Consider the following 14,059-nt stretch of genomic DNA (forward strand, 5'->3'; position numbering starts at 1 on the left):
AAGCCAAGGTTTTAAAAACCGGACCGGACCGGCCGGTCGAACCGGTTCGACCGCGACTCGTTTAGTAAGCCGAGTCCGGTTCGATTCAAAACCCGGATTTCATAAAACTCGGGCAACTCGGCTCAAAACCGGTGGAACCGGTGACCCGGGTTGACGTTAGAACCCGGTTTGTTATTTTTGACACATTTTAAATTGTAATTAGGGTTTTATATCAGGCTAATCCTGGATAATAACTTAAGTTAATAATAGTAATACTTAACAGCCGTCATTTTTTAATAATTCTCGAGAAAAAAAAGAAACCTAAACGTCTTCTCGTCGTCTCTCACTGTCGTACACCATTCTCCATCTGAATTTTTCTTTGCCACAAGATTTGGAACTGCACTTGTAAGAAAAAGTAAGTAACGTGATTCTCTTTTGTTGTTCGAAATTTGATATAACATATAAATATATTATTTTTTTGTTATTTTTACTAGTTAATGGAGGGGAATCATTCAGAACCAGATTTAGGCGTACCTTCTTCTCAACGTTCAGTTCGTCGTAAAGATGACATAGCTTGGAGATATATAACAGAACGGACTGAGCAGAATGGGAAGAAAACTTTGATTTGTGACTTCTGTCAGAAAGAGAGCGGAGGTGGAGGCATTAACAGAATGAAACAACATTTAGCTGGGATAAGAGGAAACATAGATTCATGTACCAAAGTTTCTGCAGAAGTTCAGTTTCAGATGAAGCAATCATTGAAAGAAAATGAAGACAAAAATAAGGAAAAGAGAGGCATACCACTTGATGATATAAACATTGTTGCTGATATGAATGCTGATGGACAAGGCATTCATTCTCAGCCATCTGTTACTCAAACCAAAAAGAGAAACAGAGGTGGAGATTTACATGGGTTTTTTAAAACAGGCCTGAGTGATCCTACTCAACCAAGTATAAAGGCATCTATACAAAGCAAGGAGAAGGTGCATGATGCTGATATGGCTGTTGCTTTATGGTTTTATGATGCTTGCATTCCCATGAACGCTGTGAACTCTCCATTCTTTCCAGTTATGTTAAGCAAAGCTGCTAGTTTAGGACATGGATATACTGGTCCTTCGTATCATGCTTTGAGGGTTGGGTTATTAAGAGATGCAAAAAAACATGTATCTTTGATCGTTGAATCATTTAGAAGCACGTGGGCTAGCACCGGCTGTACCTTGATGGGAGATGGATGGAAAGACACTAGAAAAAGACCACTGATCAATTTTTTAGTGTACTGTCCAAAAGGAGTTACGTTCATCAAGTCGGTTGATGCATCTGATGTATACACAAATGCAGAGAATTTGTGTAATTTATTTGCTGAGATGGTGGAAATGGTTGGCTCTGAAAATGTGGTTCATTTAGTGACTGATAATGCGCCTAACTACAAGGCTTCAGGTAGACTACTTGCGGAGAGATATCCAAATATTTCTTGGTCTCCATGTGCAGCTCATTGCATGAATTTAATATTGGAGGATGTGGGAAACATGCCTAATGTTAAAGAGTTAGTTTCTGCTGTATCAAAGGTAACTATCTTTGTCTACAATCATAAGTCAACTTTAAATTTTTTGAGGAAGAGGCAAGGTTGGAGGGAAATCATTCGTCCAGGAGAAACCCGATTTGCTACCACTTTTATAGCCCTTCAGAGTGCATATGCACATAAAGATGACTTACAAGCTTTGGTAGTAGATCAAGAGTTCAGACAGTTTCTGAAAACAGAGAAAGCAAGATGTGTCAAGGCTGTTGTTTTGGATGAAAACATGTGGGCGCATTGTTTGTTGATCGTAAGGATTATGGCTCCAATGATACGCTTGTTGCGTGTTTGTGATACTGATGAGAAGCCATCATTACCATATGTCTATGAAGGAATGTATCGAGCACGTTTAGGCATCAAGAAGATATTTGGAAAAAAGAAGGAATTGTATAAGCCTTATACAAGGATCATAAAGAACAGGTGGGATAGAATGTTGCGCCATGATCTTCATGCTGCAGCATACTTCTTCAATCCAGCTTTCATGTATGATCAAAAGAACTTTTCAAAAAAGCCTGAGATATTGAAAGGGATGTTAAATTTGATGGAAAAACAAAAAGGGTCTGACAGAACAAAGATCTTTGAGGGGATGACAATGTATAGAGAACGTGAGAAAAGCTTCTCACATTCATCAGCTTTAAGTTGTTCGAAAACCACTCGTCCTGGTATGTCATTGCATATACTTTTCTCTTTGTTATTTATTTAGTACTTTGGAATATTACTTCTCAAGCAGAATTTTCAATTGCAGATGAGTGGTGGAAGTTCTTTGGATATGATGTTCCTGTTTTGCAGAAGCTAGCAATTCGAATTCTTAGCCAAACTGCATCTTCATCGGGCTGTGAACGTAATTGGTCTGTGTTTGAAAGAATTCACACAAAAAGGAGGAATAGATTGGAACATCAAAGACTCAATGATCTTGTCTACGTTCATTACAATTTGCGCCTGCAAGATAGGTGAGTTTAAGTTCAAATACACAGCTATGAAATTATAGAATATAACTATTAAATGTTCATATGCTCAGGTTCTCAAAAAGAAAGAGGTCATATGATCCAATTGATTATGAGTCCATTGATAAAACTGAGTTCTGGGTAGTAGAAGAAAGTGGAGAAGCTGAACTAGATTATGATGAACTTGAGAATGCACTTACTGAAGAAAACCCAAAAGATGGAGAAGATGCAACTTCTGAAACCTTGAACTTGAACGGTAGATACATCTTCTTTTATACGACATGTTTTTTTTGGCTATGATGTCTATTATTTAACTCATGCATTTTTCATATTTTTTTCTTGTTTTAGAAGGTACCGAAGATGAAGTGCCATTCTCTCAAGATGATACAACTGAATAAATTTGAGATATTCTATCATTCTCCAACAGATTTTTTTTTGTCATGTTTTCATTTAGTTCATTACATTAAATATTCAGTTACTATTTATCTATTTTATGATGCTATTTTAGATAATATTCATCAGACATTTTTACATTTTTATATATGATTAATTATATAATATATATTTATATATTAAATATATAAATATATTTAATAAATAAAAACCCGGTTCGACCGGTTGAACCGGTTCGACCAATCAACCAGTGAATACGCCGAGTCGGTGTCCGGTCCGGTTTTTAAAACATTGGCAAAAGCCGATTTATTTATAAAATTATTTCATTTTACTTTGAAGTTTGAAATCTTATTCTTGGGATTTTAAATTTTTAATTATAGATGAAGGATATAAATTCACCATAAGAGGGAAAATAGACATAGCTAAATTTTTCTGTTATTATCAACTTGTATTTTGGTAGAAAAATTCAACCATTTCGAGATAAGACAAAGATACTAATAGCGACTTTTTTTGTGGTAAATTACCACTTTTCAGTAAAAGATGAGTATTCAGAGGTTCCGATTTTTTTTTTTTTGGTGTTTTTTAATGAATAATGTACTTTTCAAGAGATGTAAATATGATTGTTATGGGTACCGTGAAGGAACTAATCTTTTATGGTGTTTATCAATGCCTCTTTGTCGTCTTTGAGCTCGTCTTAATGAATTTGAAGATTCAATGTTATTTGCGATATAATATATATGACACATGCATTAAGTAGCACAAAACCGCCATTGATGTGTAATCTATAGTGACAAATACTCTCTCCGTTCCTAAAATATCCATGTTTTAGAAAAAAAAATTTGTTTAAAAAAAAATACATTTTTCATATTTTCATGAATTAAATGTAAATTGTAAACTTCAAAAAACATAATTTTATTTATTAAATTTCTATTAGTGAAAACTTGTAGAAAATAGTTGATACGGAAAATAATGTATTAGTAACTAAAATTTGATATTTTTTTTAATAAGTGTAAAAATTCTAAAATATGGAGTTTTTAGAAACGGGAGGAAGTATAAAACTTATTACTAGTAGCTAGAACCAGCAAAAAAAGTTATCAAATTATTCAATTATAAGAAAACATAATAAACATGTAAACTATGCAGATGGACTCATTAATTCCAAATGTCATCAAAACCCCAAAAGGAATATGTGATTTGTTCTTCATACTATTCACACACTATACAAAGTAATATGAAATTCAAAAGCATATATACTTCTACATCAAATAGTCTTTTTTTTCTTAGCACATACCAACTCCTAAACCTCATCATCACTTCCTTCCGGTCCATGGAGTATCTTCCTACATTTTGTTTGCTTGTTTGTTGTTTGTATATATCAATGAAACCATGATTTAACAAAGAAAAATATCACATTACCTCATAGCCCAGTAAGTAGTTGGACCACCCTCATCAACTTGGCTTATCTGTGAGAAAAAAACCACAAAAACATGAACACACACACGTCTTCTTACGTTGTTTTGGTGGAATCGAGTCTTGCAGGTCTTTTCTTACGTTATGTATGCCAATGATATTAGCACAACCGACACAAAAGATATTTTGCAAAGCAGAATAGAACGTGTTTTCAGCCGGAAATGTATTGAAGCTGCCACCAAAATTAAGGATATATATATATATTGGTTAAAATTCTCAAGCAATATGAAACTAGGGAAGCATATATACTTACAGTCTACTGAAGTCATATATGATGTCATTGTCATGGATGTCAAAAACTTCCTGAAAAGAAAACATCATCATGTCAAAATGCAGTGTCAAGTTAAAGATGAATATAAGTTTATAAAACCTCGATCTCTTTAGAGATGATATCACTGGGGACTCCGATGTGTGTGTGGCACTCTATGCATGTATAGGCGGGTCCCTCGAGTTCTATCACGAACACTCTTCCCATTTTCACCAACCTGGAGATCCTAGTCCCACAAGATCGTGAATGAGTCTAGATAAGGTTAAATGAGGAAACCTTATATGTTATATTTTAAATTATTAAAACGATTTTAAATTACAAAAATGAGGAAACCTTATATGTTATTTTTTTTTATATTAGATTTTTCTTATATGTTATATTTTTAATTTTGTAAAATGACTTTAAATTACAAAATGTAAGTTTTTCTTAAGCATACGACTAAAAAAAATAAAATGACGTGTATCAATTTGATGGTTGATATAAAATCTTTCAAAACCATATGGAAGATAAATGTCAAAATAATTCAACTGTGGACACAAAGCTGTTCACTTTTCTTCAAGAATGTGTTCGGTGGAAAATAAAGTTTTTGTGTCATAATTTGTTTAATGTTCAATTCGATCAACCCATGATAAATTAATTATAGTTTAGTTCCATAATTTTTAATAAAAATTGATCCGATTCATCGGATAAAATTATATAATAACAACAAAAACATTGTATATGTATAAATAAAATGATCCGGTCCAATCCGATCAAACATTATATGTATTTGTGGATAATATATGCAAATAAACTCACTCTACGCAAGACGCATGTCTTATCTTAGTTTAGATAGAAAAAGGAAACAATTTTCGAGATGAGATTGATTCTAATTGGAATTTTTGGGTATATTTCACCACTTTTTAAATAAAAGATCAATGTTCAGAGGTTCTGATTTGTTCTTGAATAATGAGTATATTTCACCACTTTTTTACCACTTTCACCACTTTTTAATAAAAGATGAATGTAATTATGTTTTTAATGGTGTTTACCGTTGGCGTGTTCATCAATGCGTATTTGGATGGTTTAGCTAGGAGTGTTGTCTATATTGCCGTCTTTGTGCTTGTCTTATGAATCGGAAGACCCAATTTCATTTGCGATATGTGACAAATTCATTAAGTAGCACAAAAGCGCCATTGTTGTGTAATCTATGGTGTATAAAATAACTGGAGTATAGGACCAGAAAAAAAAACAGTTATGAAATTATTCAAATTATAAAACAAACATAAGAAACGTGTAAACTATGCGAATGGAGTCATAAATTTGGTGGTTGAGGTTCTTGAGGAATGAATGTTGACAAAAAAAAAAAAAGGTTCTTGAGGATAGTGATTGATTTATGCAGAAATGAAAACTTACTTTGTTGAACTGATATTTTCTTTTTATATCAGAATACAAAGGCAAAACTGGATACGCACCGTAGCAAAAAGCAAATAAATTAAAAGCTAATGAAGAAAGACAACATGCTAGCCATGGAGAAGGATCACGGCAGGTTCAAGATTGCTACCGCAAACAAAGACGCTATGAGAAGGAGCATCAGATCCACTCATCTTCTTCCTATGACTCAATTTGATTTGACAAAAGTGACAATAATGAATGTAATCGATGATTAAACTTTAGCCATTGTGTGTATCTACTCTAAATTTCACTAACTCTCTTTTCTGGTTCCTGTCCTATTGTATATAGCGACATCATTTATAATCACGTATGTATAAGTGGATGTTAATATCCACACAAAGTATAAAGTATCTCACTAATATGTACCCATGTAGAAATATTAATGAAACAACATCCACTATAAAGTAACTTTAGAGAAAGCGATAATAGAAATACAAACATATGTGAATTGATTTAACATCTTTATTTGCTACAAACACTGGCCTCATAATATCAAACTTTCAAACACTAATAACTAACTCTCGAATTGCAATGTAAGTACCCAAGACTCCAATAGGAACACACATAGCCACCATACCAAACAACATGATAGTCTCAAACCCAAACTTCTTGAAACTTCCTGAGATCTTCAAGTAACATAAGCAAGGGAGAAGAATAGAGACCGTTACACTCAGTAACGCTCCAACCAAAGACATCATATAACCGAAGAACGGAAATGTCTCAGCGATGACCACACTGCTTGCTATACATAATGTACTTATCAAGAGATGCAAATATGTTTTCTTGGCGTAACGCGAAGGAAACCAATCTTTTATGGTGTTCACTGTTGGTGTGATCATCAATGCGTATTTGGCTATGGGGTTTACGAGGGTTGTGTATATTGCCACCTTTGAGCTCGTCTTATGAGTCGGAAGATTCAGTGTTATTTGCGATAGAGTATTTGATCCGTACATTAAATAGCCCAATACCGCCATTGATGTGTAGCCTATGGTGCATAATATAAAACTTATAAGTAGGACCTGCAAAAAAGAGGTAAAACTAACATAATTTTAGTTTTTAGTTTTCATATATACAAAACAAAATATAAATTCATGCCAGTGGTCACGAGACAAAATATAAATTCATGCCAGTGGTCACGAGTTTGTTGGTTAATGATAGTGATTGATTTATATCTATTCGTGATCTAAAAATATACATAATCCAAATTTAACAATATATATGTGTATTTTAGCAACAAAAAAAATCTTTGTGTAGAAATGATGACTTACATTGTTGAACTGATGTTTACTTTTCATGGAATTATACAAAGTGGGCAACACGGGATGTGCGCCATAGCAAAAAGCATACAAGCTCAAAGCTGTAGGGATGCCACTCCAGTTAATCAGCTTTCCACTTTGACGAAACCCGATTCCATCGACAGCTCCAACCCAAGATATTGATCCAAGAGTCAAGACCGTAGCTAAAACACCACTCATAGAAACATAAGACAAGACGCTTAGATTATCCCACCAAAGAGTTGGCATGATTACAAGGGCCACTGACGCCATGAACGATTGTTTACCGTTCAATCTTAAACCGATCATTTTGATGTTAAACCCCGGGAAAAGATTATGAAGATTGTCTCCTTCCATGATCAAGAAGCCAGTGGTGACTAGGTATAGTTCTAGGTGCATGAAGACTGACACAATTATTCTCCCTGGTTTACCAAACGCACGTTCTCCAATGTCCGGATAGGTTTTAATGCTGCGATCAGCGTTCATGCATTTTGTAATGAGCAGAGATGTGTAGAAGGCGGTTGCGGCTAGGAGTAACAGAAGTGATAGACTTAACCATCCTCCACGAGCTAGTGAATATGGTACTGATAATATTCCAATGCCTAATACAATTTCCGTTATAGCCATTAGCATTCAAATTGTTATACAAAGACGAGTAAATATATAAATGTATCGACTAAATAAAAGTTAACCTGAAAAAGCATTGAGTGCGTTGAAACAAGTCTTAAAGAGAGAAGAAGATCCGCCATCTTCAAGTTGTTTTTCTTGGTTATCTTCTTCCATTGCTGATAACTTCTCATAGAAAAGTAGAGAATGCAATTTTATTTTTGCAAAGTTGTGTATAAGTGAACTTTAACGTGTACAGTTTGAACTTCTATAGAAAGAGAGTATCAGAAATAATGATATATCTTTCTGTTCAAAAATAATAGAAGATTATATGGTTGAGTTCATCAAAAGAGAAAAGCAAGAGAAACGTGATTACTTATTGTGATTAATTAGGAGTTACGTGTGCGTATATGCATATTTATGAATAAATATATAATTATAGTCTCCAAATTTTAAAGGCTTGTTTACACATAAACGATTCAGAAACCCTAATTTTTAAACAAAAAAAACCTAGATTTTATTATTTTGTAAAAGGAAAAACATAAAATTTACCTGGAAAATAAATGGGAATAGTTTGTGTAACTCTAAGGAGCTTACTTAATCTCCAAAGTGAATCGTCGAGCCTGAAGAATGGCACTTGAACAGGTAGTCCTATTTAAGTTTACGGATCACGAAAAAGGAATGAGTGGAGTCTCACGCATATGAAAGTGAAGACAAAACTTTTTAGGTGATTAGGATTTAAAGTCCTACACGATAGGGATTCACTACCAACTAACTACTAGATTTTAGCTTCTTCTTCTTTTTTTTCACTCAAATGTAAACAATATTCTAAATTATAGACTTACAGACCTCTAACCTACGAAGTCTATTTTTAACCTAAAACACATCCAATCATTAATACCATAATGACAAAAATTTGGAATCTACATTTCAAATTTTTTTAAAATGGTGGTCATTTCAGTTATGCTACTTTTTAAAATATCAATTAAACGAATACAATATCCTTACTTCGCTAATCAAAGCAATCCAAAACCAAAGAAATATCCTTCGATGAACTTGTTGGCTGGCGATCGAAGTGGTGCCTTTTGATTCCATTCCTCACCAAAATAAAATCGCCATTCTTAAATAATTGAAGTTTCATAAGTTAAGTGTAATACTGCAAGTATTTACAAAAAAAAAAATTATTTGAGTAAGTAAAGATCTGCATAAAATTTTATGTGATTATTTTGATTTTGCTTAAATGATTACTGCTCCCTCTGTTTCAAAATGCAAGTAGTTTAAGTTAAAAATATCAATATCAAGAAATTTGTTACTTTTCAAAAAGTATCATTTATGTATAAGTGCAACCAATCATACAAAGTATGTATTAATTATTGGTCACAAAATATTCAATAAGTACAAAAATGCATTGAAATATGAAAACTACCTATATATTGAAACAAACCTTTTTCCCCTAAAACTACCTATAACATGAAACATAGAGAGTAGCTTTGGTTTCAACGGTTTATATTATACTCCTTGTATTTCTAAAAAAGGTATTTTATATATTTTTATACATATTAAGAAAATATATTAAATTTTGATAAGAAATATATTATTTGTGTGTTTGTCAATTTTCATAATTTTAGAATAATAATATTTTAAAAATATAATTATTATTTTTAGTTTATAATTTATCATTATTAACTAATAAAAATACCCAACTTTTTTTTGAAACAATTTGTTTTAAAAAGAAATATTTATCTAAGGACAGAGGAAGTATATAGATTATGCTCTCTGGCAAAGAAAATGAACTCTGTTGCATGTTCTCTTCCTTAATTCCTTAATTAATTATAAGGGTTGAACATGCCATTAATTCATAATATTAGATCACGAATCTTATCTATTAAGATATGACTTGATTGCACAATAAAATTCATCTGATTAGTAGCATTTCAAATCAACTAAATTTGCAACCAAACAAAAATAAAATCAATTTTTTAATCGATTGGGTAAGCAAATGTCATATAAGCTTACAACAAATAAGAACTAAACGTCAACTTGGGACCTCTTTTGTTTTGTATATAACCTGTGCTTATGCGGGATGGTGTCTTTGTGTTTCAAGACTCATCTCCAGTCGATAAAAGACTCGCAAACCCTTGTGATAGACTTCTCTCAATCGCACAATGAGTCTTGGATGAACATCCTGGACTGTCTTCGGATCTTATCCGTTTCATGTTTGGAGAAGAAAAAGCGTATTCATTTTCTGATACTTCTTCTTCATCGTAGTCTTTAGATGTTTTTCTCTTTAAGCCTGGAACACTTCTTAAACCCGTGTTGCAGCGGCGAAAATCCTTGTGATGCTCATCTAACAACAACAACAGAAGAAGAATAAGGTAATAAAACTATGCCTAAAAATCTCAAAACCTCTCAGATTGTAAAAATCCAAAACATACCTGAAAGAGGATCTTCATAAAGACATGATTCAGATTCTCTGTCACCACAGTTACATGACAAGCTAGTGTTCTTTCTCGGTCCTAGAATGCTGTAAATCGATAACAAAAGGATTGGTCTATCTATTGTTTACCGTGTTAGCTTTTTCTTTTTCTTTTGTTCCAAACCTGTACATCTGCTCAACAAACTCATCGATGAGGACAGGCGAAGCACCTACGTGAAACACAACGCAATAAGATGAGAACAAAAACACATACAGATACAAATACAAATACACTTGTTCAGTACCTTGGGAGTCATATCCTTCAAGATTCTCATGTACACAACGACTAAACACCAAGACTTGTTGCCAAGTATCTTCTGTAATATTGTGCCGTTGGTTTTTCTACAAAGATTAAAAAAAAAAACATCATCATCTTCTTCTCGTAAGACAGACAAACACACAAGTGGTTAAGTAACCTAAATCTCCCAACCAAAACCAGTTTCCATGCGGTAATAGCTCTGCCTACAGCTTCACAATACTCAAAAAGTGAGTTTCAGTACCAAATAAATGATTGAAGAGAAACAAAGAGGCTCTTACTAATACTCTTCTGCCCATTCTCACGGCACATGAAGAAAACAAAATCATAAAAGCGTCTAAACTCCGAGAAGTCCACCTACAAAGAGAACATATCAAAGGTTAGATCACAGATCAGCTGATCAAGAATAAAAGTTAAAGGAATCATAAACTTGCCATTAAGTCTAGGCGTGACATCAACTTGAACAACTCATCAAAGATGGAGTTTCTAACCAATAGGATGCAATGCAAGGCAGTGAAATAAGCAAACGGATAAGCAGCACAAGACAAGTAGTACATCGTATAAGCTAAATCACCTTGGTTGAAACTTGTTCTCGACAAGGGTTAAGAGCTGAGTCAATGCTTCTTTAAGATAGTTAGCTCTTTGTGATGATGCCTCCTCGTAGGGAGGTTTATAGATATTATTACACAGACCTTGACTTGATCTAATCTCTGCAAAAAGGAACTTCATATTTCAAAATTCCAGACTTACCCATGAGGTAAAGCTATAAACTTTACGCCAATTTCAGCTTTACAATAAGCAAGCAAAGCAAGAAACTTCATATTGAAAAAAAAAAAGCAAACCTTTCAAACCTAAATAATCAAAAAGAAGAGGAAAGTAAGGAACTTTACCACAGAATCTGCGGTATATTTCGAATATATCGAGGCGACCAGACACAGGCGAAGAATCCATGGATTCTCTCGAGCTCCAGGGCGATCGAAAACTCGAAAGCCAAATCCCACACAAGCAGCAAAAAGTTTAAATTACTAAAAGACGAAACCAGAACAAAATTTAAATAGCTAATTTATCGCCAAAAAGCCCACTGAAAGTCTAATCGAACCCAAACTCACGGCCCATTAAGAGTCTAACTGAACATAAACTCAAAGACCTATTAAAAGTTGAATCAACAGTTTGACTTAGAGTTATTATAATGATTCTACGTAATGAGGTTTTTGTTCAAACCTCACATATTATGTAGAAAGAAAAAAGTTACAAAAAATCTCAACATCTTGCAATATCTCTTATAAATTGTAATAACTAGACGTTAAAATAAAACCAGAAGTAAATGAGAATAGAATCTTGGTCACTGTAATCAGAGTTAGAATTTGGAGAAGCTACAATTCTTTTTTACAAGGTTATGAGATATGAGAAACCGAGTCTAAACCTAATCTTTTAGACCAAGGAGGATCATATGGTGACGAACATTTTGATATAAAAAGTTTAGTGAAAGTAGCACAAAAGGTTATTAAGGAACCTACTCAATAATGTTGACTGCTTTTCTTATAAAAGAAAATATCAAACACGCCATTACCAAACATAATGTATATATATATATATAATTTTATTTTTATTTTTTTAATAGCATTTACATTGTTTCAAGAGATGGATGAAAATCTTGATGTATTTCTCAAATTGGCTTTATATATGGCAGGCCTTGATTAAAGTAAATACCATAGAAGAAGACCAGGTCGTGTATATCTATTGAATTCTCAATTCTCTACCTAGTCAGTATGAATATCTTCGAGATACACTCAAGCGTGGAAGTGGAAGGGAGACATTGACCATGAATGGGGTTAGTATAGTCAAACATTTCTCAAAAGAGTCTTGTCTTACATGTCCATTGTCCATGCATGTTTCATTTTTCTCTAGTAATAAAAAAAGAAGAAAATGATACACGCACTAGCCCACCAAACTTCCCTCCAAATAAGACCAAGAAAACTCATTTTTTTTTTACATTTTCTTTGAAGATATTGAAAAAACTTCCTCTTTTAAAATTTCTCTTCAAAACACGGACTTTGTCTTTTGTCTCTACATGCACCACCACCTTCCTCTCTTCTGCCTCTTTAGAAAACCTTATCATGTATATATAATATATGTTTCATTCATCCATCCATAGCATACACATAAATTGCTATAGCTCCAAGATCTCCTCTAAGACGCTTCTTTGAGATTCTTTTCATTTCATTAATTGATATACAAACCATGGAGAAGAGTTTCTTGTCTGAATACAAACGATCTTCTTCTCTCACTTTCCTTGCTCTCTTCAACCTGTTCCTGATCAAATTTGGCAGATGGGTTTCTACTACTCGCATCTTTTTATTCAGATTATTTCCTCTTCTTCAACACCAACAACGTGTTTCACACAAACACGAGAGTTTGACCAAACAAGGCATAGAAGAAGAAGAAGAATATGATGATCTCTGTAGAGCAGATATAGAAATGGTTATGAGAACCTTAGGACTTTCTCCCGACCAAGAAAGTGACAAGCTTCAAGAACGCTACAGTTCCAAGGAGATTTCAAGTTTGTTCGAAAGTAACGAAGCGAGCTTGGAGGAAGTGAAGCAAGCTTTTGATGTGTTCGATGAAAACAGAGACGGCTTCATCGACGCTACAGAGTTGCAGAGAGTTTTGACTCACTTAGGATTTAAAGAAGGATATTTCCTAGGGAATTGCTCGGCTATGCTCAGATCAGTACATGAAAACAAAGATGGAAGGATCGATTTTAACGGATTTGTGAAATTCATGGAGAATAATAGCTTATGATAAGTCATATGATTAATCTATTCTTTTGTCCCCTTAAAAATATCTTTGCTTTTTAGTTCTTATGTTTTTCTTCAACTTCTTGGGATGAATTTTTTTATGGTAAAACACTCATCATATGTCAGATATTATTCAAACTTTCATGATATCTTAGGGACCTTTTAGTAATTTCAGAGCTTCCAACATATCGTCCGATTGGTAATGGCTGTAGATTTTAAATTTTTTATGTAGAAAAAAATCTGTAGACTTTTTGCTATGGCTTTAAATTTTATTGCTGTAAAATTTTATAAAAAACATTAAAAAATTGCTTTGGATATTTGGCTCTGCAGAACACTTGTACAGCTGTAGGTTATTTCAAGAACTATAGTTTCAAAAAAGAAAAATTTAAACTTGATTGCTCTAAATTTGGTGCTGTAGAAATAAATAAAGTTATCGACAACACCTGCATCAAACTACTAATCACCCCCATAAACTCATAACAGAAGATAATACATCAAACAATCACATCCCAATGCGGTAGGTTGGCCTTCAGATTTGAATTGGGACTAGTTGAACCAAAACCAAAATTTTCAGTTTTTGAATTTGGT

General features: G+C 33.3%; 5 protein-coding genes across 7 annotated transcripts; 2 read left to right on the forward strand and 3 right to left on the reverse strand.

Moving 5' to 3' along the window:
- The first annotated feature begins 9 nt into the window (after positions 1 to 9).
- LOC103854172 lies at positions 10 to 4,836 on the forward strand. The gene is made up of 3 exons (XM_033284844.1): positions 10 to 2,214; positions 2,298 to 2,502; positions 2,571 to 4,836. The coding sequence occupies exons 1-3, from the start codon at positions 477 to 479 to the stop codon at positions 2,794 to 2,796; spliced, it is 2,169 nt and encodes a 722-aa protein (XP_033140735.1). The 5' UTR covers positions 10 to 476; the 3' UTR covers positions 2,797 to 4,836.
- LOC108868758 (protein yippee-like At3g08990) lies at positions 3,423 to 4,857 on the reverse strand. Its single transcript, XM_009131096.2, has 5 exons — positions 4,730 to 4,857; positions 4,613 to 4,662; positions 4,441 to 4,531; positions 4,306 to 4,352; positions 3,423 to 4,229 (listed from the first exon to the last, which is right to left on the reverse strand). The coding sequence occupies exons 1-5, from the start codon at positions 4,832 to 4,834 to the stop codon at positions 4,187 to 4,189; spliced, it is 336 nt and encodes a 111-aa protein (XP_009129344.1). The 5' UTR covers positions 4,835 to 4,857; the 3' UTR covers positions 3,423 to 4,186.
- Positions 4,858 to 6,438: 1,581 nt separating this feature from the next.
- On the reverse strand, positions 6,439 to 9,565 carry LOC103854169 (amino acid transporter AVT1I). Its single transcript, XM_009131093.3, has 4 exons — positions 8,494 to 9,565; positions 8,028 to 8,127; positions 7,330 to 7,937; positions 6,439 to 7,080 (listed from the first exon to the last, which is right to left on the reverse strand). The coding sequence occupies exons 2-4, from the start codon at positions 8,116 to 8,118 to the stop codon at positions 6,562 to 6,564; spliced, it is 1,218 nt and encodes a 405-aa protein (XP_009129341.1). The 5' UTR covers positions 8,119 to 8,127; positions 8,494 to 9,565; the 3' UTR covers positions 6,439 to 6,561.
- A 277-nt stretch (positions 9,566 to 9,842) lies between these two features.
- LOC103854167 lies at positions 9,843 to 11,868 on the reverse strand. Of its 3 annotated transcripts, XM_009131092.3 has the most exons (9): positions 11,564 to 11,868; positions 11,248 to 11,383; positions 11,108 to 11,159; positions 10,955 to 11,030; positions 10,815 to 10,885; positions 10,663 to 10,759; positions 10,542 to 10,587; positions 10,377 to 10,465; positions 9,843 to 10,288 (listed from the first exon to the last, which is right to left on the reverse strand). In XM_009131092.3, the coding sequence occupies exons 1-9, from the start codon at positions 11,622 to 11,624 to the stop codon at positions 10,041 to 10,043; spliced, it is 876 nt and encodes a 291-aa protein (XP_009129340.1). In that variant the 5' UTR covers positions 11,625 to 11,868; the 3' UTR covers positions 9,843 to 10,040. The 3 variants fall into 3 exon arrangements, with proteins under 3 accessions (XP_009129340.1, XP_033140774.1, XP_009129339.1); XM_033284883.1 differs by lacking the exons at positions 10,815 to 10,885; positions 11,108 to 11,159 and having other exon boundaries at positions 9,843 to 10,289; positions 10,387 to 10,465; XM_009131091.3 differs by lacking the exons at positions 10,815 to 10,885; positions 11,108 to 11,159.
- A 797-nt stretch (positions 11,869 to 12,665) lies between these two features.
- Positions 12,666 to 13,618, forward strand: LOC103854166 (probable calcium-binding protein CML45). The gene has a single exon (XM_009131089.3). The coding sequence runs from the start codon at positions 12,915 to 12,917 to the stop codon at positions 13,473 to 13,475; it is 561 nt and encodes a 186-aa protein (XP_009129337.1). The 5' UTR covers positions 12,666 to 12,914; the 3' UTR covers positions 13,476 to 13,618.
- Positions 13,619 to 14,059: the final 441 nt, after the last annotated feature.

Source organism: Brassica rapa, chromosome A02 (assembly GCF_000309985.2).
Source record: "Brassica rapa cultivar Chiifu-401-42 chromosome A02, CAAS_Brap_v3.01, whole genome shotgun sequence".
Taxonomy (NCBI): Eukaryota; Viridiplantae; Streptophyta; class Magnoliopsida; order Brassicales; family Brassicaceae; genus Brassica; species Brassica rapa.

Bases quoted from the DNA above. Each gene is read 5' to 3' on its own strand.
- LOC103854172 (XM_033284844.1), top strand. From the start codon at position 477: ATGGAGGGGAATCATTCAGAACCAGATTTAGGCGTACCTTCTTCTCAA. The intron at 2,215-2,297 runs GTATGTCATTGC...TTTCAATTGCAG, and splicing joins TTCGAAAACCACTCGTCCTG to ATGAGTGGTGGAAGTTCTTT. The intron at 2,503-2,570 runs GTGAGTTTAAGT...TCATATGCTCAG, and splicing joins AATTTGCGCCTGCAAGATAG to GTTCTCAAAAAGAAAGAGGT.
- LOC108868758 (XM_009131096.2), bottom strand. From the start codon at position 4,834: ATGGGAAGAGTGTTCGTGATAGAACTCGAGGGACCCGCCTATACATGC. The intron at 4,663-4,729 runs GTTTTATAAACT...TTTTCTTTTCAG, and splicing joins TCATCTCTAAAGAGATCGAG to GAAGTTTTTGACATCCATGA. The intron at 4,532-4,612 runs GTAAGTATATAT...TTTTGGTGGCAG, and splicing joins ATATATGACTTCAGTAGACT to CTTCAATACATTTCCGGCTG.
- LOC103854169 (XM_009131093.3), bottom strand. From the start codon at position 8,118: ATGGAAGAAGATAACCAAGAAAAACAACTTGAAGATGGCGGATCTTCT. The intron at 7,938-8,027 runs GTTAACTTTTAT...AAATTGTATTAG, and splicing joins CGCACTCAATGCTTTTTCAG to GCATTGGAATATTATCAGTA. The intron at 7,081-7,329 runs GTAAGTCATCAT...TCTTTTTTGCAG, and splicing joins GTAAACATCAGTTCAACAAT to GTCCTACTTATAAGTTTTAT.
- LOC103854167 (XM_009131092.3), bottom strand. From the start codon at position 11,624: ATGGATTCTTCGCCTGTGTCTGGTCGCCTCGATATATTCGAAATATAC. The intron at 11,031-11,107 runs GCAAGTTTATGA...TTCTCTTTGTAG, and splicing joins TGTCACGCCTAGACTTAATG to GTGGACTTCTCGGAGTTTAG. The intron at 10,289-10,376 runs GTATGTTTTGGA...TGTTGTTGTTAG, and splicing joins TTATGAAGATCCTCTTTCAG to ATGAGCATCACAAGGATTTT.
- LOC103854166 (XM_009131089.3), top strand. From the start codon at position 12,915: ATGGAGAAGAGTTTCTTGTCTGAATACAAACGATCTTCTTCTCTCACT.